Raw genomic sequence first — 23,210 nt, 5'->3', positions numbered from 1 at the left:
TTGATATCAAGGTGCAGTGCGGGTTGTCACTTAGGTAACTTGTTAAAACTTCACATGGCAGGCTAAGGGAGGGAGTCCTTAGCTAGGGAGGGAGTTTGGCCAGGGAGGGAGTCCTTGTCACACTGTGTCCCTTTCTTGGAGCAATCACTATTACTGTGTTTGTTTTGTTTTAATAAAATTAGGCATTTTACTTAAATTAAGAAAAATCTTAATTCCACTAGATGTAATGTAGACATATTATTGAGACCCTACCCCAAAGAGTTAAAGAAACCAGAGACTGGCAGAAGTTCTTGAGCTTACAGGATGGTGGATAAGAAAAGAAACAATTTGCTGAAATGCTGAAACTCCCTCCTCTTGTAAGATAACAAAATTGGCTGAAATTGGTAGGAACCAATATGGCCAACTGGAGTCTGAGCAGAATGAGCTTGCCGACATCACAGCCTGAATTTCCACCACATGTTTCAGACTATTAATAACTTTCCTCAAATTTGCACATGTGACACATGAAGAGGCATGAAGAGATACCCGGGTATGTCCAATGACTTTCCAGACCTCTGCACTCCTTCCATCAATCATCTTCACCTACCAACCCCAGAACCCACTCCCTAAACCTTTTTTAATAAAAGTATTAACTTAAAGCCAGCACAGGGGACAGGTATGGGCCAGCACTTCTGGAGGAGGAGCTGGGACTATAGGTGCCCACCATAATGCCAGGCTATTTTTTTGTTGTGGTTGTCATTGTTGTTTAGCAGGCCCAGCTGGGTTCAAACCTGCCGGCCTTGGTGTATATAGCTAGGGCTGTAACCACTGTCCTACGGGCGCCGAGCCTCTGCAAATAATTTTTAAAATAGCTATGTATGGTGGTGCATCCTGTGGTCCTAGCCACTGGGAAGGCTGGGGTGGGAGAATCTCTTGAGTTCCGGAGTCTGCAGTGAGCTATGCTGGCACCACTGAACTCTAGCCTGGATGACAGAACAAGACTCTGTCTATAATAATAACAATAATAATTTTGTAAAAAGCCAGAACAGGGAGATAGAACTGAGGTAGATTCCTATATCTTTCTTAGTCAACCCACAATAAAACCTTTCCTTCTTTCAGAAACTTGGTGCAGTACAGGCTTCTGTGGCATCAGGAAATGAGCCCCTTCTGCTCCATAACAGTGTTGGAGACTCAGATGCAATGAAGCCTGTCCATCACCCCTTGGTGGCATGTGGGCCCTCTTCACCAACTCCAAATGGAGACCGAGATCAATTTGTCTAAAGCCGTCTCTGCCATGGGGAATACTTGAGCTACTCTTTTTTGAGAAAGGAATCTCACTATTTCTGAATTAGACGTCTTTCTGCTGAGTTCCTCATTAACATGCACTTACGACTGAAATCGTCTGTAATCTCACTGTGAGGATGGTGGGCTTGAGTCCCACCCTTTTGATCTAGGGTAGGTTTGACCCCTGCCCTGGGGGGTTTGAACCCTTGTCTAGGGGGATTCTGGCTAGGTTACAGTCCTGAAGGAAAAGGGTAAATGCTAAAAAGCTCCAAGCACTGACATATTCAGTGTGGTCTAGTTTTGGCTTTTGCTTGCCTATGTTCTGTGTTTTTGGTCTGTGTAACTATATTTGGTCCAATGGGGGTTAAACACCGATGTTCACAGCAAAAGCCTTATGAGATCTCTAGACTAATTTATCTGCCCTTGATTGAAACAAAGAGGCAAATCAAAAACAATGTAGATCATCCTATAATTAGCGTTTTGAGTCTTCTGAAAGAAATCAAGAGTCTCCCCTGAAGAAAATGACTTGAAATTAAAGAGATTGTTCTCTTTCCTCTTCTCCCTCTCACTCTTCCTTTCGTCTCTGCTTCAGTCCCATGGCATTTCTCTCTTTTGGGGACTCAAGATTCAATGTAGGAGTCAAGCTCATGATTTTAAAGACCTGGATGCTCTGCCTTTTAACTGTGCCTACTTTGCTAAGCTCTTACAACGGAAAATAAATTATCCCAAACTGAAACAACAGGGCACTGGACAATCAGCCTCTAGTCAGTTCCCCAGCAGTCTTCACGTACACCAAGGCTATACTGCAAGTATCTCCCTAGATGAGAGGGGGTCACTAAAGGGGATCTGACTTTGAAACGGCCAACATGAGATTCTTAAACATGAAGGCACATCAGGTTTTCTGGGATTCCAGGTGGTTACATATTATGGCCCATTCTGAATGCACATCTTTTTTATTTTAAAAGCACATTTTAAACTGGTGGCCAAATTAAAACAAGGAAAATTCAGGGCTCAAATAGTCATTCTTCAAAAAAATCTGTGTTCTAAATAGTTAACATGTAGCATTTTTAAGTTCCCTGCCTATCTATTTTTTCCCCTGCCAACTTTGAATCTTCTGATTTTTCTACTGGTGTTGAGATAAAACTTATTGTTCATGTTATTACTAATTCAAGGTTAGTCAACCGAAGAAAGAAATAAATAAAGGTAAAAGAGATCTTTTAAAATTGAATTGCCATGTAAACTGGTTTGCCCACTAGGGCAAATAAAGTTTAGTCATGTAAACGGGTTCCAGTTTTGCCGAGAAAGTATGAGTTGTATCCAACTATCTTCTTTATGTATTTGTATTGTGTCTACATGGTACCAAATTGGTTTATAATTAAAGGAGTACTTATAAATCAAACAAATGAGCCCAAATGTTTAAGTTTATGTGATTTTAATTATCTTTGGCAAATAAAAATTATTTTAAAATTATTGATAAAAGAAAAACAGAAATGTCTTCAGAACTGTTGATACAGGTGGCGCCAGGACCTGTTGCCTTAGCCCTGGCAGTGTTGGTGCGGCGGCAGCTAGCAGAGGAACCAGTGGGCTCGAGGGTAGGCAGGGGGGCCCTAGGAGGCTCCAGTAGCCAAGGGGTGAGACAACTGTGGGGAGGACACCGGGGACTTGGGACTTGGTGTCTCCTTCCAGGTGCCAGTCTGGCTGAAGGGGAAGCCCCACCTTTCCTAGGGCTGGTCAATTTCATATAAGTTTCCAAGCCTGAAAGTTCGGCTACCTCCTACTAAATGGAAGGCTGAATGTCCCCTTAGAGGACCCACGCCCTAAATGTAACCATTGAGTTCTGGCAAAATAACTCTCTGGGACTCTACATACCCCTGAGCAGAGAGCCCCAAGACAGAGGGAGAGAGAGCTTCTTTCCCAACTTGGGTTCTGTCTGCCGGGAGCTTTGGCGATTTTGTATTCTTTGTATCTGTGAATAAATCCTGTCTTAACCATTGATCTGTGGTCTGTGGATGCATTCTTCAAATCACTGACACCAAGAACCTGAAACTCGGGTATCATATTTGGCAAGCCAGCCAGGAGTGAAGATGAAATTCTGGTATCACTGTCAGCATACATTTTTACCTGGGTTTACTGGTCAGATAGTTTTATATTTGAATCTGACAGATATCTTAAGGTGTCAGAGTTTGACATGAAAATTATAAAGCTACACACCCAAAAATCATTGTTGTGTGTTTTTCTTGACAAATAAGACCACTTTAATATTACTGTTTTAATAAAAACAACTACATACTCTATGTTATTAGCAAAATTCTCAAATATTTAATTGTATGGTTCTTAGGTGAACCACTGATGGTCGCAGGCATAAATGATTCACAAGGAAATTACTTGAAGTGATGATTATCTTTCTCATAAATAATCGAGATAAATTGTTAAAAATAAATAAGTAAATATACATAAGATGAACACCTACAAATAAATTTATATATATTTTTGAAATCTTAATGATATGTTGAATTAAATAATAGGTGTTCATTAAATATCTGGGCCATTTGTAATTAGGTAAATTTATGTTATCAAGGAACATGTTGCTAAAAATTACGAAGTTATTCTCATCCGTAAAATACTGATGTATGACAGACAATTCAAGATTTCTTGCTTCTTGGGTTTTCACTGAAAGCTAAGCCACACGTACCTGCTAGGTTTAATGAATCTTTAAAAAGCCCTCGTTTTCCCTCACACGTGCTCCCTTGCCCTTCTGCCGTAGTGTGATGCAGCAAGAGGGACCTTGCCAGATGTAGTTCCCTTGACCTTGGACTACCCAGCCTCTGGAACTGTGAGATAAATTTCTTTTTCTGCTCTAGCAACACTAATTGGACAAAGAGGCTATCTGTGCATTGTGAGATTTTTAGCAGCATCCCTGCTTTCTGCCCACTAGATGCCAATAGCAGCCCACTCCTAGTTGTGACCTTAAAAAACGTTTTCAATCTAGACATTGTCAAATGTCCCCTGGGATGTAAAATAACATCACACCTCTTTTTGAGAATTGCTGCTTCCTTGTGTGACTACTGGAGCAGAGACAGTTAGTGGAAAATTTTGTCATCAGGAGAACCTGCAGTGGAGGGGTGAGTGGTAGGGACTGGAAGGAAGGCTCCAAGTCTTGGCTCCTCCAATTACTAGCCATGTGACTTCCTCCCCTACCTTCTACTCAACTCTAGTCAACCCCTAGCCAAAAAAGCCACACACACAACAAGCTTTATTTCCATAAATGACTTTTACTTCTTTATCATTTCTCTTGACAGTAATTCTTGGCAATGTGCATATAATATGAAGGGAAGCATAACTTTCAGAAATCATCAAAGATACTGTCCTATGGTCCTCATTTTCTTAAACCATTAAAATATCTTCATTTATAAAAATTAATCTAAATATAAATATTAACACTAAAGATCAAAATCACTTGATGACAAAATAATTCTTCTGGAACTATAACATATGCTTATGGTTTTTAATAGTAAATTAAATCTTTGCACTTATTTGGCACAAGGAAACCTTTATAAAAATTCAAATGCCACAGAGCAGGCTTCTTCTTTTTGTTTTTGCAAGGCTTACACAGTACACGTTTTTGTCAAAGAAAACTGAATATTTTAACACTGTAACACAACAATAGTTGCTTTTCATGCCTCTTAAAGAAAACGTTCTATTTGGAAGTCAGACCTTTTTTTGTTGTTGTTGTGTTTTTTAAAAACTTGTTTTTATTTGTTTGGCTTTGAATCACACCAACAGAATAAAAAGCCAAGGACTTATTTCAAAGGAGTCATTTCTGTTGGATAACACATACATGGCATCAGCAAGGAGTATTACTGGGAGATACACAGACCCCCATCAGGAATGGATCATAAGCACAGGAATTAGCAGCAAATCAGGTCTGGAAATACACATAGCAGCAAAAGAACATAGAAGTTGAAAGCAACACAGTTAGGTTTTTGTGAGGCATTCCAATCATAAGTAGATTAAAGTTGTGGCTTTGGCAAATTAATCTCTCTGGCCCTTAGTTATCAAATCTAAAAAAACAAGAATACCTACTGAATAGGGTTGCTATAAGGATTAGAATGAGAACATTGCCTCCTTCGGAGCAGGCACTTAACACACATTAATCATACTATTCTCTTACCTCCCATCTTTTGCTTTCTTCCTTAGATTTAGGAGAAAACATTTTTTTAAAAAGGTTGCTAATGCCCAACTGAAGAGTAAAATCCCAGTTCCATTTGCTTTTATAAGCACACTCTAAATTGTCATGCCTTTGAGACAGGTCAAAATAGACCACAAATGTGGCGTTAGTATCAACTCATATCCATGATTTGTCCTTGCTTTTCTTAGGCCTGTAAATTTTCTAAGCCTATTCCCTAACCATTTTTATTTTTAAGATCGTTTTGCTACTTTGCTGAATATTTATTGGGAAATAAATTTTGGAGGACAAAAATGTTTTCATGTGGTTATATTCTTAAATAATCCATTTTTTTAGATGTGGTCATTGCTAAACTGCATCATTTTGATTCTGGACAGTGCCTTCAAGTTGAACCAATGGTAGTCTTTTTCAAGTCCCTCTACCTTTAAGAGTAGGCAAACTCACGAAGCCCATGGAAGAACCCTAAATTGTTAATGAGACATTGTTTCATGTAGACCCAGGAGTGGCATGGGTGAGTCAGAGCTTTCCATCCAGTGGCTGGTGACTGTAAAGCAATGGGAATGGCTGGTAGCAGGGTGAGCTCAGGCTTAGCAGGAAGGAGGTGGCTGAAGGGAGACCTGTAGCCTTGATGGGGAACAGTCCCCAAATTAGACTGTCCCTCGTGCTGACTGCAGGGGCTGGTTTTTCCCTTAGCATTTGTAAGACAGAGATGCTTGTGAGACATTAATAAGCACTGATGATAAATTAAATAATAATCCCTACCTCTCTACCCCCGCCAACAATTTTCCCTTGGACAAATTATTGACATGGACTTCTAGCTGAATCAAAGGGATAAGAAAACCAAAGATCTTCAAGTCAACACACAGTAGCAAAGCGAACAGGGAAAAGATGTATGTTTTGAACATGGAGCTCTGTTGTTGGAAGCCAGCATCTTGGTTTTCTGTCTTGGATTCCCCTGGGAGCCTAAGGCGAGAATGGGCAAGACCTCAATGCTGAAGTCTGAGACAGCTTTCTGGTGAGGTATCAGGACAGCCCTGTGTGATGGTGCACTGTGGCCTCCCTAGGCCTTCTCCTCAGGTGGAAATCCATACAGTAGTCAATGGCTGTTGGGTCAAGGCACTGTCGTGTATGGCCGAGGCAGTGGGTCACTGGTAGTGGGGTTCCACGGCATTAATACATCACAGCTGACTCCAGAGCGGGCTCCTGAGGTGAGATATTCAACACATTGTCAGCAGCCACTTTGCAAGGAGAAAGGCAATTTAAAATAATGCTTACTGGTTTTTATATCAAAAACTATTCATGCTTATTGACCAGTTAAATACTTTATATCATTTGAAAAGTGATACCCTAGGTATCTACCCAGAAGAACATGAATCATTTTACCACAAAGATATTTGCACTAGAATGTTTACTGAGGCTCAATTCATAATTGTCAAGTTGTGGAAGCAACCTAAGTGCACATCAACCCATGAATGAATCAACAAACTGTGGTATATGTATACTATGGAGTACTATGCAGGCATTAAAAAGATGGAGATTTTACATCTTTTACGTTTACCTGAATGGAGTTGAAATACATTCTTCTTAGTAAAATATCACAAGAATGGAAAGATAAACATCCAGTGTACTCCACACTAATAATGACATCAATATATAAACACTTACATGTTCCTAAGAACAATAAAACACTATTATAGTCCAGTTTGGGGGTAGAGGGAAGCAGGAGGGGGGAGGAGGGATGCAGAGGGAGGGAGAGCATGAGGCGGAATCTCTCCTAAGGTGCACATTGTGAGGGTGTATAACACACCCCTGGGTGAGGGGCTCTTCTACAAATGGAACTTTACTCTGGAATTGAGAACAATGGAACATAAATATTGTGCCCTCATATTAATTTGCATAAAGTTAAAAATATAAAAAGTGATGCCATTTTTATATATACTTCTTAATCCACCTGAAACTAAGTTTTTATATGGTAGTTATTTAACTAGCTTTCTTTCCCACTACCACCTCCATAGCCAATATTCTAAGCACAGCTTTTTGTTTGTTTCTTTTTGAATCTGTACCTTCTCTTCTGGTGTCTAAGGCTTTTAGAAAGATCATATAACACATCCTCACATGTACCTGTATCTATTTCTGGATTTTCTAGTCTATTCCATTGATCATGTTTCTTACAGCTTTTAATGTATTTTAAAATCTGGCAGGAAAGTCACTACGATTTTGTAAAACACCTTTGTCGGTTCTTTCTCATTTATTATCATGTGAACTTTACAGAAAAATCCCCTCTAAAAAAACAAACAAAAAAAGGGCGGTGCCTGTGGTTCAGTGAGTAGGGTGCCGGCCCCATATACCAAGGGTGGTGGGTTCAAACTGGGCTCCAGCCAAAGTGCAACAAAAAATAATAGCTAGGTATTGTGGCTGGTGCCTGTAGTCCTAGCTACTTGGGAGGCTAAGGCAAGAGAATTGCCTAAGCCCAGGAGTAGGAGGTTGCTGTGAGCTGTGACGCCTTGGCATTCTACCCGCCACCCTTGAGCCCTACCCACTGAGCCACAGGCACCGCCCCCAGCTATTTTTTTAAAGAGGGGGGTCTCACTCTTGTTCAGGCTGGTCTCAAACTCATGAGCTCAAGCAATCCACCCACCTCAGCCTCCCAGAGTGCTAGGATTACAGCCCACACAGGGCTATTTACATTTAGAATATCTAAAATTAACTAATATTTAAAAATCAGTGCCTACAATGCAATAGTTACATTTCAAATGTTTAAAAACCACTTGTGGGTAGTGGCTATTGTGCTAGGCATTGCAGATGTAGAATATTTCTGTATCATGACACAAAGTTCTAGTAGACAGAGTAAATACTAGAAAAAGTTCTAGTAGACAGTAGATAGTGTTTGGCATTGTGGTCAGCAAAGGTAGTTTGACACTCTACTTTTTGGAACTTACTGAGGTGTTCTTTGTAAGCTGGTATAAAATCAATTTTTATAAGTGGTCCATTGATGCTTGGAAAGATAGTAAACTGTAACGTATAAAGTTGAATAAACATCTCAATTAAAGCTTAATAATTACACTGTTTAGTTCTCCAATTTGTATATATTTATGGTATATTTGGGCTGCCAAAGGCTGATATGGAGTTTTAAGGTCACTAATCATTATACCATAAATTGTACTGCTCTATTGTCTGACAAACTGAGAAAGTCTCTTGGCTTAACTATCTTATTTTATCAAAACTAAAACATTCTTCCTTGTTTTCTTTCAATGCTTTTTGTCTTGAATTCTCTTTTGTCTGAAAGGAGTATCTTGGGCCTTTCTTTTTTGTTTTTGTTTAGTAAATATTGTTCATTTTTTCATTTTTAACCTGTGTTACTTTAAGGTGATTTATTTTTATTTTATTTTAAAAAGTAACTTACTGAGGTGAAATCCACATAACATAAAATTAACCATTTTAAAGTGAACGATTCAGTAATATTTGGTAATTCACAAGGTTGTACCCACCACCACTTTTATCTAGTTTCAAAATAATTCTATCACTCCAAAACCCCTTACCCGTTAAGGAGTTTTTTCTTATTATCCCTCTTGACAGCACCTGGCAACTACGAATCTCTATCTCTGTTAAAGGTAATTTATTTTTAAGTATCTTATCTATAACCAATTCTTCTTCTGACCCTATTTGAATGTGGTAACGCATCTTTTTAGATGTTTGAAGTAATAGTCAGAAGCAAGGGGGATAGACTTTGAAAAGTCTGGGTTAGTGACCAGTGATGGCAGGGAGAAAGCAGCACTGTTGCCGTCCAGTGCCGGAGAGAGCAGACTGTGACTCAAAAGGCTGCGACCACCATTATGCCATTACCTGGTGCTTGTCATTCCAGACATGAGCTACCTTCAACATAACTGGTCACTGAGAATAATGAGAAATATTAATGAGAAATAATGATCCAGCTAAACTGTTCCATTTAGTAATGATCCATTTAGCTGGATCATTATTTCCTATAAAAGTAGCATTAAGCATTTTCCAAAATTCTGACAGATATTTTGGTTTTAGCAAATGATCCATTAGCCCTCTTTATATGATATTTAGAGTTTGTGCAAATTATCTACTGCTCCTTCCTTTGCCATATTTAGGGACAGCTGCAAATGTTTTTCAGGAACACAGCATTGATGGCTAACAAGAAATTTAAAGATGAGTGAACATGGATGGAGAACAATAAAAACACATATGCCCAGACTGTACAGTCCTGCATACATATATGTTCATTTCTCTTGTGTCAGATCTGGTTCCTACAATGAGCTGGAGATGTAATTGAGAGGATATACTCATATTTTAAGAGGCTAGCAATCCCAGGTAGGATGTTATTCAGGTTTTTTAGAAACTCCAAAACCAGGGATCGTAAGGCCAGGCAGAGATGTTTTGGGTGCTCTGATGGTGGGGACTGCAGAAGGAAAGGCTGCAGGATGGAGACATTGTGAACAGTGAAAGTGACAAGCATTAAGACAGAGCTGACTTTTACCGTCAAATCCTTGGTGGTGCTTTTTCTTTCTTTAGGTCTGTCCGTTGAGGAGCCTTGGAGAATGAAGTTGCGGTTAAATGTTTTAACAGTGGTCACTGAAGATGTCTCAGTTTTTTCAGCTAAAAGAAAATAAATGACAATAAGTGTTACCCAGAAGATGGACTGATTGTTAAGGAAAAAGACCAGCTGGCTGGATTACTTAGATTTTTATTGTAGGCTTAGCATCTCATTTCTCTACCATGTTTGACTGCACAATCTTTTTATTTTGTGTTTATTTTGATGAGTGACCAAATAGGTCAAGGCATCGTTTTGTAGCTTTCTAGGGGAAAGGTAGCTTGGAAATAATGGACTGGAGCCCATAAATTATTATTTCAAACCCTGAAGTATAAAAGGCTCTAAAACCTACAGATTTTTATAACTTTGGAGCCAAAATCATCTAATTACAAAACCTGACCTGAACTGACGTGGCTATTTAAGTCTTTGTCCATCTCACCAAGTGCAAATGTTCTCATGCTTTGCTGCAAGGACATCAATGTATTTGATTATCAGAAGCTGCCCAGACACCATGGGGGGTGTTAAGGAATATACAGCACGTGTGCCATATTGCCTTTATAACACCTTGATAACCTGGATACGTTTTAACTGTGTCGGGTTTCGTAGAATAAGCAAGCATCTGATGAATGTGTGTTAAATGATGAATGGCAGAAGCAAGACCCAAATGGACACCTTTTTTGGTAAGTTGAAATCTCTCTTTTGGCATCTTCATTCTGTGGCTTCTGAACCCAGTGAAATTGTTAGAAATGTTCCCTGGATGAAGGTGATATGACTGGCATTGCTGGAGCCCCTGTTAGGTTGCATTTGGTTTCTTTTCATTTCTTCCTGACAGTCACCATCCAGCATATTCCAGCAGCTGCTACTGCAAGCCCCACCACTCATTCTTGGTTCGTGTAGGGCAGATCAGAAGTACCAGCCAGTGATGGATGGGGGTGAAAAACACAAGTCCCCATTTTCCTCCTCTCTAGGCAGGAAACTTTGAAGTGTAGTCAGCTCCTTCTCTTGGAAGTCCAGGAGCATTAGCCTTAATTGCCCAAAGAAATAATTTGCTAACCAAAGTTCCCCTGTATTGGCTTACTTTCCTTCCCTGAATCACTTCTTTCCTCTCCTACCAGTGTTTCCTGGAATCACCTCACAAATAAACTACTTGGAGTCCTATAAGTATGGTTGCAGGGTTTCCTCTGGGTAAACCCAAGAGAGATAAACAAGAACGATTCTGCACGAGAACTCTTCATTAGACCTAGCCCTCAAACGCAGATCTCTGCGTTACTCACAGTAAATGAGTCAGGCTTAATTTTTTGGTAGTTCTGTGGTTTTATTTTAAGCACACCTGTCACTGGTGGAGCAGGCAATTTCCTCCTCTGCTGCCTTGATGTGTCTATGGTTTGTACCTACAAACAGAACACAATGGTCAATACATCTTTGCAAAGCCAAAGATATTTTATCTTTATTTATTTTTTTATCTTTTTATCTTTTATTTTCCAGGTCATGCGGCATTCCAACAGTGGGGGTGAGGGACAAACACACCTGGTTCCTTTGCTTCTGATCCCGCTTTCTTGTGAGGCGCACACATGGTGCTATGTTTAATCCTGCGATGGTCAGGGCTGAAATCCGGCTCTCGATGTCAGAAATCTTAATGCAACAGAAAGATAGATTGGCAGAGAGGAACTACACATGGGGAATCTTTGTTACTGAGTTTATAAAAGCACAAATCTGCTTTGGTGTGTGCTCCTTCATTCATTCAACTTCTGTCAAGCACCTCTCTGTAGTGTGTCGTGGGAAGATAAAACACAGCCCTTCTTTATATATTTAACTTTCTAATTCGGCAGCTCTAGAGCTGCCAGACTATGCCTAGGGAGAAACAGAAGCCTGGGTAGAGGGAGGGTGGTCAGGGAAGGCTTCCCTAGGAGGCAACATGTGAACGAAGCTTTGAAGGGAGGTGTGATTTATAGTTCCTGCCTCCTTCTTCTGTAACTTCATGAATCTCAAACCACAGCACCAGGTTATAGGAGGGAGGTCCAGCAGGCCCTGCTTTGAGTCTGTATCTTCCATTAAGAGGCCAAATGGCTTTGAGAAACTCCCTCCTCTCTCTGGGCATAAGTTTCCTCATTTATAACATGGGAGGGTCAGAGAGCCCAGATTTCCTTCCAGTAGAGTCTGAAGGCAGAAATAGAGAGCAAGAGCCCACTTAGTTCCAGGAGGGAACTCTTGACCTCCCTTCACCAGAGATGAAGAAGACACTGTCCTTGCCCTTAGGAAAAGGCTGTTACTGTGTGCCAGGTACCATGCTAAGTGCATTAAACACATGGACTCATCCGTGCTTCAAAATAATTCCATGAAGTAAGTATTGTCTCTTGGTTTCACAGATAGAGAAACTGTAGCTCAAAGGGATAAGTGATATAAACCCAACACCTCACAGCTGGTCTGGGGCAGGGGTTATAATTAATGTCAATGTCTATGCTCTTGCCACATTGCCACATTCTCAGAGATGTGTCAAGGCCTGACATGGGGGACAGGAAGAGGCAGCAAAAGGCTAGCAGAGTTGAGGGGAGAGGCAGGGATCCTGCTGAGATGGCACGTCCTGGGTGTTGCTGGGCACCAAACAGCACCTGGAAGGCAGGCCCAGCAGCCAGCAAGTGTGTGACCCACTCCTGAGATCTCTGCTGCCTCCCTTCAAGACAAATTCTATGCAAGACAAATTCCAATTTTCTGAGGGCTTCCTTGGATAAAGTCTCCTGGGATAGTTGCTAGAGGAGGAGCAAGGACAAGGGCTCCAGGGTCAGTAAATTTGGGAGATGCCTCTCCTACCCCTGAGAAGTGGAAGCCTCAGTCGGAGAAGAAGGTAGGTGAAGGTCACATCTGTGGCAGCTGGTGGCAGGAGGCAAGTGAAGCTGCTTAGTAACCAGCCCAAAGAAGTAGCTGCTGTGAGCCCTGTTCCTTCCTGGTCCCCAGAAGCCTTCCTGTTTTGACTGCTCAAATTTCATCTTGAGATTTGCATCCCTTTGGTTTATAGACCAATAAATTGTACAAGCCTGAGAAAAGTTGCAGGCTAAGTTTTTACCAGTCATTTGCAACGGGTGTGAATTAGATGCCCACTTTCTTCCCTGAAAGTAGTTTTGATGGAGAGGCTTACTCAGAGGGCTCTAGAAGACTCCGTCAATGGGAAAGCAAGCTGTTGACCTGATTTGCTGACTGTTAGGTTCTAGAATAAGTAGTTTTAGTCCACAATTTATTGATCCATTCATGGGTCAATGGGCCTTTGGGGCTTCTTCCATGACTTAGCAATTATGAACTGGGCTGCAGCCTTAAAGAAAGATGGAGACTTTACCTCTTACATGTTTACATGGATGGAGCTGGAACATATTTTTCTTAGCAAAGTATCTCAAGAATGGAAGAAAAAGTATCCAATGTACTCAGTCTTACTATGAAATCAAGTTATAGCTTTTTTATGAAAGCTATAACCCAGCTATAGCCCCAGAGAAGAAAGGGAAAGGGGAGGGGAGAGGGGAGGATGGGTTGAGGGAGAGTAATTGGTGGGACCACATCTAAGTTGCATCTTACAAGGGTACATGTAAAAGTTCCTAGGTGTAGAATATAAATGTCTGAACACAAAAACTAAGAAAATGCCATGAAGGCTATGTTAACCAGTTTGATGAAAACATTTCAAACTGTATATAAAAACCCAGCACATTGTACCCCATGATTGCATTAATGAACACAGTTATGATTTAATTAAAAAAAAAAAAAAGAAGTTTTAGTCCGTAGGGACAAGGAACAAACAGAGGAAAAGAGATTGTCGAGTGGTGATTTTGCCTATACTTTGTCATCTTTCTATATAATTATAGAAAGTTCCACTTCATTCCTAAGACTACATTTCACATGAACTGCAGATTCAGAAGGGTATGACCAGTTCAGCTCTGAGTTTCCTGGGAGTCAAAGCCAAGAGCACAGTGTAGGACACTATGTCCACAAGATACAGACTGAGTGCTCAGAAGAGCTGCTTTTCCTGATCCTAGAGTGAGACTGTCTCCAGCAAAGCTCCTAGAAAGCACCTTGTGTGCCAGGACCCTCACACGCTCCCCACAGGTCATTCTGCAGTCTCCTTCAGCACTGTCCCAAAGGTAAACTCTAAGTTGACAGTGTCCTTAGACTGTGTCCTGGTCTAAGAGTGTATCTGTCCTCCTCAGTGGGGACCCTCTTGCCATTGTATAGGAAACAGTGAGAGGAGACTAGACTTTGGATGAGAATAGACAACAGGGAGTTGGAGATTTTCTTCTCCGGCAGTAACCCAGTAACCGGCAGGCAGCATGGGAGAATCTCCATGTGCATGGATGTCCTGTTGAGAAATCAGCAAAGCTGACTGCAGAGTCCACATCCTCCCATGCAAACAAAGAACTGCTAGGTGAGTGCATACGCCTCATGGCAGGACTGACACACTTCTTAGGAAACCACACCACACAGTCTGGTTAACAATGTGGGCTGTGAGCTCACAAAGACTCGGGTGAAAATCCAGGTTTTACCATTTTCTAGCTATTTGGCTTTGGGAAGGTGGTTTAACCTTTTGGAGCCTCCAGTCCCTCGGATATAAAATGAGAATGGCAGTAGCCACTTCATGAGGTTGCTGAAAAGATTAAATCCAATAATGAGGCAAACCATTAAACACAACTCCTGGCACAAAGTAAGGCTCACGAACATTGGGGACTGTTGGTAACATTATTGGTATATTTAAAAATGAGAATGAAATAGGCATATTTAAAAGCATAAAAAGGGACATTTGTGACATGGGGATTTTCAGCCATAAAACATGGGCTTTAAAATTTAACCCTAGACAAATTTGGAAGCAAGAATAACTAATTATCCAGTAGTACCCTCCAAATATCCATGGAAATTAAATCACTTAGGAAGTATTTGCTGTACAATGCACCAGAAAACAAATGATTTGATTGCACTGTATAAAATTTTGAAAAAGGCCGGGCACCGTGGCTCACGCCTGTGAGGCTGAGGTGGAGGGATTGCTTGAGCTCAAGAGGTTGAGACCAGCCTGAGCCAGGACAAGACCTCGTCTCTAAAAATAGCCAGGTGTTGCAGCGGGTGCGTGTTGTCCCAGTTACTTGGAAGGCAAGAGGATCATTTTAGCACAAAAGTTTGAGGTTATTGTGAACTATGACGCATTCTACCAAGGGTGACAAAGTGAGATTCTGTCTCAAAAAAACAAAGCAAAACAAACAACTCCCCCGCCCCCCAAATACCCTCCAAAAACCTTTGAAAGTAAATTGACGAAGTCTTGGCTGAAATGTATGTATGTATGAATATACACATATATATATTTTTTGAGGACAGCTGCTCTTAAACCATTCTTACTGATAATAGTCAACAGGGTCATCTGTCTGCTGAGAGCATTTCTGGTTCACAGCACTAATTAATTCACAGAGCAGAGAACTGTGCCATCTCATGCTTGAGAGTGGTTAATAATGTGAGGAGTTATGATTTTTTTAAATTAAAATTATTTTTAAAATAATTATCACCTGAGATTGTCATCTTCTCTATCCAGAGGTAGTTTCTATTGACCACAATTCTCCCAAGGGTGCAGTTTTAAGATGTAGAATCTATAGACATATCAGTGAACCAGATGGTCTGTGCTGAATTTATGCTGCAGGGACCAGTGTTTCCAAACTTGAGTAACATATGGGTCCCTTTTAAGGAAGAAAATATTGTCACAGGTCCCTGAGAATATCTATGTGTCTGCAGACTCACTTGGGGAATTAGAGATCAATCTATGGTCAGTTTTGACGGACAGGATCAAAGGCCAAGGGAATATTTATTTATTTATTTTATTTGTTTGTTTTTGAGACAGAGTCTTACTTCATTTCCCTCAGTCAGAGTGCCATGGTGTCATCATAGCTCACAGCAACCTCAAACTCTTGGGCTCAAATGATCTTCTTGCCTCAGCCTCCCAAGTAGCTGGGATAACAGGCACCCACTGCAACACCTGGCTGTTTTTAGAAATGGGGTCTCGCTCTGGCTCAGACTAGTCTCGAACTCCTGAGCTCAAGCCATCCACCCGCCTCAGCCTCCCAAAGTGCTAGGATTATAGGTGTGTGCCACCACACCAGGCCCCAAGGGAATTTATAAAAAACTTCACAGAGTTATAGAGACTATAACAATCAGTTCTGAAATAGCCATATCTAAATCCTGTTTGCTCCTCAGGCAAAATATTGGCCTGAGAAATTTATACTTCCGATTTTTATCAAGTGTCAATCTGTGTTTAAGTTACATGCTACAGTTCTGTTCTCACGGAGCTTTTAGTGTATAGTGGGGAAAACCGGCATTAAATAAGTAATCAACAACATGATAAGGGCCAGATAAGGGTGGTCTGGAGGTGGAATGGAGCCTGTAAAGCAAGGTCCATTCAGATGGCCCAGGAAATTTGTCAAAGAGGAAACTGGCATAAAATTTTAAAGGAAATCCAATATGCAGGGTGGCCATAAAGTTTGTGTTCCGTTTTTTAAATTGTGCATGAACTTTATGGCCACCCTGTATTATCAAGGCTATAATCTGGGAGAGAAGAGGGCAGCACTTTACAAAACAAGTATTTGGTGGACTCCACCTGGAAGGACCATATCCATGCAAGCATGCTGGAGATAATAGGAACTGATGAATACAACAGCCTTAAAACAATTCTTGCGAGAGATGGGGTTCTCTCTTTCATCCTGTGGGCTCCCCTCTGGGCAAAGGGGAGAGTGCTCACCTGGATTTCAGCATGGTGGACCTGGGCTGCAGCTGTGGCCACCTGGTCCTCCAGATCTGCCAGTTGGGTCTCATCGGTGCCACTGTGGATGCAGCGGGCAGCATCTTCCAGCTCAGTCAGCTGGCTCTCCAGGCCGTACACAGTGCCTGCTGCCAGGTACACCTGTAGGGAGGGCACCGCCTGTGAGCTCAGGCTGTAGCCCTAGGACTGGCTGGGCCCCTTTCAGGGGATCCTGGTAATTCAGGGGAGTGAGAGACAACTAGACTGGACACTGGGGAAAAATGTTGTTTGGGTAACATGTGTAAACATTCTTCATGCTTAAGTGGTATGTGGAGTCTTGCCACCCCATCACTGCCAACTGTGCCTTCCCTTCCACCCTCCCTCAAATTTCCTGGAAGGAAAAATAATTTGTAAGTTGCTTTTGACAAAATAGTACAGAATACATGACATCAGCTATGTGAACTATAAACTGGTCCAGGTCTTCAACATTAAGAAGAAACAAAGAGGAAAACTCATAATGGAGTTTTGCCAATAAAATTTTTGGTTAGCATTTAGTAATGGAGAAAAAAATTTAGAAAACATAAAAGGGGTGGAATTAATTTAAAATAATTACAAATTCTAAGTGTATGTTCCCTGATTATCTTTTGTTTGCTCGAAACAGGTTCAGGGATGAAAATAAGCCTGAAATTTGTAGTAGGAAAATATTTCTTAGAAAATAGTACACTGCTAAGAGAAGCATGTCAAATTGGTCAACTAGAACAGATAGATTTGGGAGGAGCTTTTGAAAATTAGAGAGCAAATCAGATAAAAGAAGTAATCAGAGATAAAGAAATATTTTGACGTATGAGTTTATAAAATGATTCCCATAAGAGTGAGCAAACAGAAGGTAAAGTCATTGGAATAATTCCAGACTAAGAGACGTGGACCCGGGTGAAGGAAACGAATGCTCCCTGGGCCTAATCAGTAATGTAATGAAACAACCACCAACGCAAGGAATGAGATGTATCTAAGCAAGGCAAATACTTAAACAGAGGGCTCTTGAGGTATAATCAACACATATAAAGTCCCGAACCTGTAATCATAACAATTTAGAATTGATTTGAATGAAATGCATGGCCAGGACCTTAACAGTTCCTTTAACTTGAGTTTTAAAAATGTAACAGAGTTGAGATCAAGCCCAGAGCTTAGACATATAAGTCATGCACAGCTTTAGCATTGAGTGATGCCGAGGGTTGGTGATGGAAAGAACCCTGAGGACGCTGCTGCTCTGTGGCTTGCTGGGTGTGATTCACTCATCTGCATTAGGACTGGCAGTTTTACAAAACACTTCAAAGTGGAGCAAGGCAGGTGCAGGCCGGAGGAAGGCACACTTGACTGTGCTTCACCAGCAGGCATAGTTAGCCAGGCCGTGGGAGCTTCCAGCACCACTGACACAACGGACGTCACAGCAGATGATTCACCAGTCATACAGGGGGCATGAACTGAATGTCTGCTGGGAACTGCTGAACTTCAGTTGACCTTTGATTTTATATTTTTTTAATCATATACTGAGTATTAGAGAAATTCTGTTTCTAAAAGATCTTCCCAATTGAATTATAGCCACTTATTTTTTGTTTTCAAAACAAAAAATGGTTCTTTGTTGTCTATCATGTTAAAACATGATAAATATTCCAGAGGTATCTGAGTGGAGAAATTATTCAAGAAATGTATCTCAAAATTTCTAAAGTTGAAAATCTTCCCTTCCAAAGGATAAGAAAAATTAAGGAGGGGGGAGAGAGTGAAGGAGAGAGGAGCTTATTATATTATTGTTTACAGATTTCTCTGTCTATACTAAAAAAGTAAATTTATTTTAATAATTAATTAAAAATATAAACTTACAGCTTTGCACAAGGAAATAACATTTGGGACGATTATTTAAATGAAATGACTAAGTGTGGGAATGGGTAAATACAACTTAATATAACTTTGGTCTTAGAATGTTGATTTTACCAGAAACATGTGAAACTCAATGTCATCACACCCTAGGACTGTATCAACCTGATTGCCACTTACAGCTTCAAGATGGCCATCTGCTGATGTTACTTTTTTTTTTTTCCTGCCAAGAAAAAGCAATATGAAAAATCTCCAAGCCCTTAGCAAGACCAGGATGTTCATCTTTGACTCTGTGTTCTCTAAAAGCACAGAAGGCAGGAGACATTCAGCTGTTTGGCGCTGACGTCAGCTTAACAAGAATTTATAGCCAAAGTGCTGGTGCCTAGAGGACTGAAGGGGGGTAATAATGATGATGATGACAATGACATGCACTTACTGAGCCAGGGGCTGAGCCAAGGGTTTTGTGCTCATGGGAATCCTTGTGTATAACTGTATTCTTCTGCTACAATCGGTATGTTAAAGATTTTAAAGAGAACATTATATGTCCTAGAAAGGTCCAGGGACTTCCTGAGGTCTTACAGCTGGGAAGTGGTAGAGCCTGGAATTGAGCTCGGGAAGGCTGATGTCTGAGCCTGTGTCTGTATCCTCCTTGTCCTGTGATGCTAGGATAATCTCAGTTGGAATGTTGTGACAGCTTACCTTTCAAATTCCAACATAAAAGTACTAGAGTTATTGCAGCTATAGATGGATATCATGTTGGCTCTGTTGCTGGCTTGAAATAAAAGTTAACAAGCTATAAAGCTATAGGATGAAAATGCTCTATAAAAAATGACACATTGGAAAAATGTTCATTTGGAATTGCTTGCCAAGGTCCATTTTTGGTGACAACTATGGTTACCATGTCTGAGTAAGCTATGTCCTCTTTAAACTCTAGTCCCTGATGCCTGTGACCCGGTTGGCTAGCCTTTCTCAAAGTGGTAGAAGGGATGAGGATTGGTGTTTTGTTAAGGGAAGACTTTGTGGTTAAACAGCCCAAGTTATTTCTGCCTTTAGGAGGGACAAGAGCTGATTTCGCAGTGCTAACACCTGGCAGCAGGTTGCGTCTTTAATGTGCCAACATGCATCTCCCTTTTCCTAGCGAGTATGTAGATTTACCAAATCTATTTGACTGCAGGGCATCTTGTTGGACTTAGCTTCCATGAAATACCCTTTAGGGGACCAAGATAAGATAATAACCGATGGTGTTCCTTTCCTTGCTGTCTGGGGGCAGAGAACCACCTGAGTCACCATGACTACCTCCACCAGTTCTGGTGTCACATCCTCTCCGGTGCTGTGGGTATGGTAGGAGACCCTTAAGAAGGACCAATGTCCTGTGCTTGATCCTGGACTTGGTGGCAGAGCTGGGTTCCCCAAGGGGCAGTTCTGCTGACATATATGACGTGGGCATACAGGGCAGAGATAAAAGGGAAGTTGGGACTGCCCACCACTGTCTCCGTGGGGATTATGGGTGACCTGAAGTTGCCTCTGTCATTTAGCAAAGCTGAGAATGAAGCATGTCCTCAGACGGGGTGGGAGGGAGGGGGAGCTGACTCGGCCCTCCCCTCATAACCTTGGACAAGTCCACAAGGTGTCCCCTTCCTAGTGAACACAGGGCTGAGAATGATCATGCTGGCTGTTCTCTGTTGACCCCCTAAGTCCATTTTCTACCCTTCTCTGTCCTGCTCTGTTCCCTGGGAGGTGTGTCAATGCTGAGAAACTAGGGGATTCTAAAATACCATGTCCTCCCATAATAAACAGGAGATTGGATATACGAGTGTGATATTTCTTCTTTTTATCTTCTGTAGCTCTGAAACCTTCACAAGTATATTTAAAGGTGAACATTCTCTACCAAATGCTCTTTTATCTCCGAGTCCTGGTCTGTGGTAACTAATGTTCAGAAGGCGAGAATAGTGTCACCATTTCTATTTCTGACAGTCCCTGGGTCCCCCAGCACAAAGAAGAACAGCAGCGGAGGAATGAAGGAGCTCTCTGCTCTTCATCACACAGACAAAAGCCACGATTCAATTAGATCATCTGCGCCCAAAGGTCAGTTTGAGAACCAGCCTCTGCTTTCTCCCACTGCTCAGCTGAATTCCATCCTGGAAGCAGCAGAGCGAGGCAGCCGCCACGGCTCTGTGATCTGCTGAATTAAAGAGCTGAAGAAAAGAATCATCCCTTCTCTGACTCAAAAGCCCATAGAATTCAAAGGAACAGAGATGGAGTTTCTTCTGGGGTAAAATTTGAAAAGCTGAGGGAGAGAGGAGAGAAGCAGGGATAAGTCAGTTAACTCCTCAGGGACAGGAGAGGTGCCACCTGCAAAGCCGCCTTTCAGCCACTGGTCCCTGCTGGGACCTCTGACGTCTTGAATCAGTGGGTAAGTATATGTGTTTTGAATTGAAAGTTTAATGAACCCAAGAAAAGAAGAAGAATATACAACAAAAGGATCTTACAAGATGAAAACTCCAACAGGGCCCCTGTATTTTCTCAACATGCTTCTTGGAGGGGTAAAAAAAGCAAGCTGTCTTTGCTTTAAGTGTGCCGTGAGAACAGATCATTATCATTTAAATATAGATAGTCATCCTTTTTGTTTTGTTTTGTTTACCATACTTTGTGAAAAACACATTCCTTTCTGGTGTACCATATAGATGTATGTAACCTTTTCAGTTCCATGTGTTCAGGGTTAGGGCCATCTTAAGAACATTAGCACTAAAAGCACTGTGATATAAAAACATTTAAAGATCAGAGACCCTGCACCTTAGAAGGAACATGTTTTTTTCTTTTGAAAAAGGGCTTCATTCCTCTGATGTAGTCTTACCATCAGCTAAAGATTCACTGAGCACCTCCTCTGTTCAGGCTCTGGGCTGAGGGCTGGGGCTGCAGGAATTTAGGCATCTGGTTCCTAACCTGGGGGTGATTCTGCCCTGCCCCACCCTCCTAACATTTGATAATGTCTGGAGACTTTTTGCTTTTTTATTTTTGGAGACAAAGTCTCATACTGTTGCCCACATTAGCATAGTTCACAGCCTAGGTATCAGCCTAGCTCACACCTAGCCTAGGTATCACCTAGAAAACTCCTGAGTTCAAGCGATCCTCTTGCCTCAACCTCCCAAGTTGCTGGAATATAGGCACCTACCACGATGATCAGCTAATTTTTCTATTTTAATTAATTAATTAATGTATTGAGACAGCGTCTCACCATGTCGCTCTTGGTAGAACGCCATGGCGTCACAGCTCACAGCAACCTTAAACTCTTGGGCCTAAGCGATTCTCTTTCCTCAGCCTCCCAAGTAGCTGGGAATATAGGTGCCCACCACAACATCTGCCTATTTTTTAGTTGCAGTTATTTAGTTGGCCTGGGCTGGGTTCGAACCTGCCACCCGTAACCACTGTGCTATGAGCACTGAGCCAGTTTTTCTGTTTTTAGTAGAGTTGGAGTCTTGCTCTTGCTCAAGCTGGACTCAAACTCCAGCTGAGCTCAAGTGATCCTCCTTCCATGGCCTCCCAGAGTGTTAGGATTACAGGTGTGAGCCACTAAGCCTATGGAGACATGTTTGATGGTCACACAAGGAGGGCACTGCTACTGGCAGCTAGTGGGTAGAGACCAGAGGTACTGCCAGACATCCCACAGGGTATAGGACAGCCCCCATAATAAGCATTAGCTCACCCAAATATTGATAGTGCGGGTCTAATAGGAGACAGAGGAGTGAACAGAAGGAGGGCAAAGCAAGGTCAGATTGATGTTCACTTGGATTTTCAGGGAGCTCTAAGGGGAGAATCTTTAGCTTTTAAAATGAAACAAATATTACCCTTTTTTTTTTTAATCTTGAATCATTTTGATTTGTTGTTGTTTGAACTTTTACCAAAGGTGTACCTCTAGGCTTGGTGCCCGTAGCACAGCGATTACAGTGCCAGCCACACAGACTGAGGGTTCAAACCTGGCCTGGGCCAGCTAAACCACAATGACAATTATAACAAAAAAATAATAACCAGGCATTGTGGTGGGCATCTGTAGTCCCAGCTACTCAGGAGTCTGAGGCAAGAGAATAGGTTAAGCCCAAGAGTTGGAGGTTGCTGTGAGCTGTGATGCAACAGCACTCTACTGAGGGTGACATAGTGAGACTCTTGTCTCAAAAAAAAAAAAAATTACCTCTAATAATGGTTCCTGATTTCTGGGAATAGCATTCACTTGAGCACCTCAAAAGCAGGGGTGACTACTGGGTCTAGAAGGATGGAATCACCTGCCTTGATTTAATGGCAGCTTTGGGGGCAGAGCCATGCCCACCGGGATGGTGACTACGGCCTGAGTGGCTAATGTCCAGATCTCTCGGTGTCACTCCTGGTCTGGAGTAAGGCAAAATTCTCTTCATCAGGCATTTATTAAAACACTCAACAATGACTGTGGATATTTAGGTGAAATAATCTATTATATTCTTTCTTTCCTCACAAGTCAGGAGGATAGAATACCATTACCAGCAGACACACCTATTATTCCAAACCAAACACTCATAAAAACTTCTCAAGGGGCAAGAAAAGCTCTCCTAAATGCC

General features: G+C 41.5%; 1 protein-coding gene across 4 annotated transcripts in view; it reads right to left on the bottom strand.

Annotated features, from left to right (window-relative positions):
- Positions 1-4,515: 4,515 nt before the first annotated feature.
- Positions 4,516-23,210, bottom strand: part of MYRIP (myosin VIIA and Rab interacting protein) — a 372,103-nt gene continuing 353,408 nt past the window's right edge. For all 4 annotated transcript variants that reach the window (XM_003794483.2, XM_012808014.1, XM_012808015.1 and 1 more), the window contains 5 exons: positions 16,753-16,914; positions 11,532-11,636; positions 11,335-11,395; positions 9,951-10,069; positions 4,516-6,652 (listed from right to left, as the gene is read on the bottom strand). In XM_003794483.2, the coding sequence (XP_003794531.1) occupies positions 6,620-6,652; positions 9,951-10,069; positions 11,335-11,395; positions 11,532-11,636; positions 16,753-16,914 (480 nt within the window). In that variant the 3' untranslated portion in view covers positions 4,516-6,619. The remainder of the gene's footprint in view (positions 6,653-9,950; positions 10,070-11,334; positions 11,396-11,531; positions 11,637-16,752; positions 16,915-23,210) is intronic.

This window comes from Otolemur garnettii, unplaced genomic scaffold, assembly GCF_000181295.1.
Source record: "Otolemur garnettii isolate 467f Iridium unplaced genomic scaffold, OtoGar3 scaffold00082, whole genome shotgun sequence".
NCBI lineage: Eukaryota > Metazoa > Chordata > Mammalia > Primates > Galagidae > Otolemur > Otolemur garnettii.
Note: the sequence above shows the minus strand (reverse complement) of the source record. Positions and strands in the feature narration are given on the sequence as shown.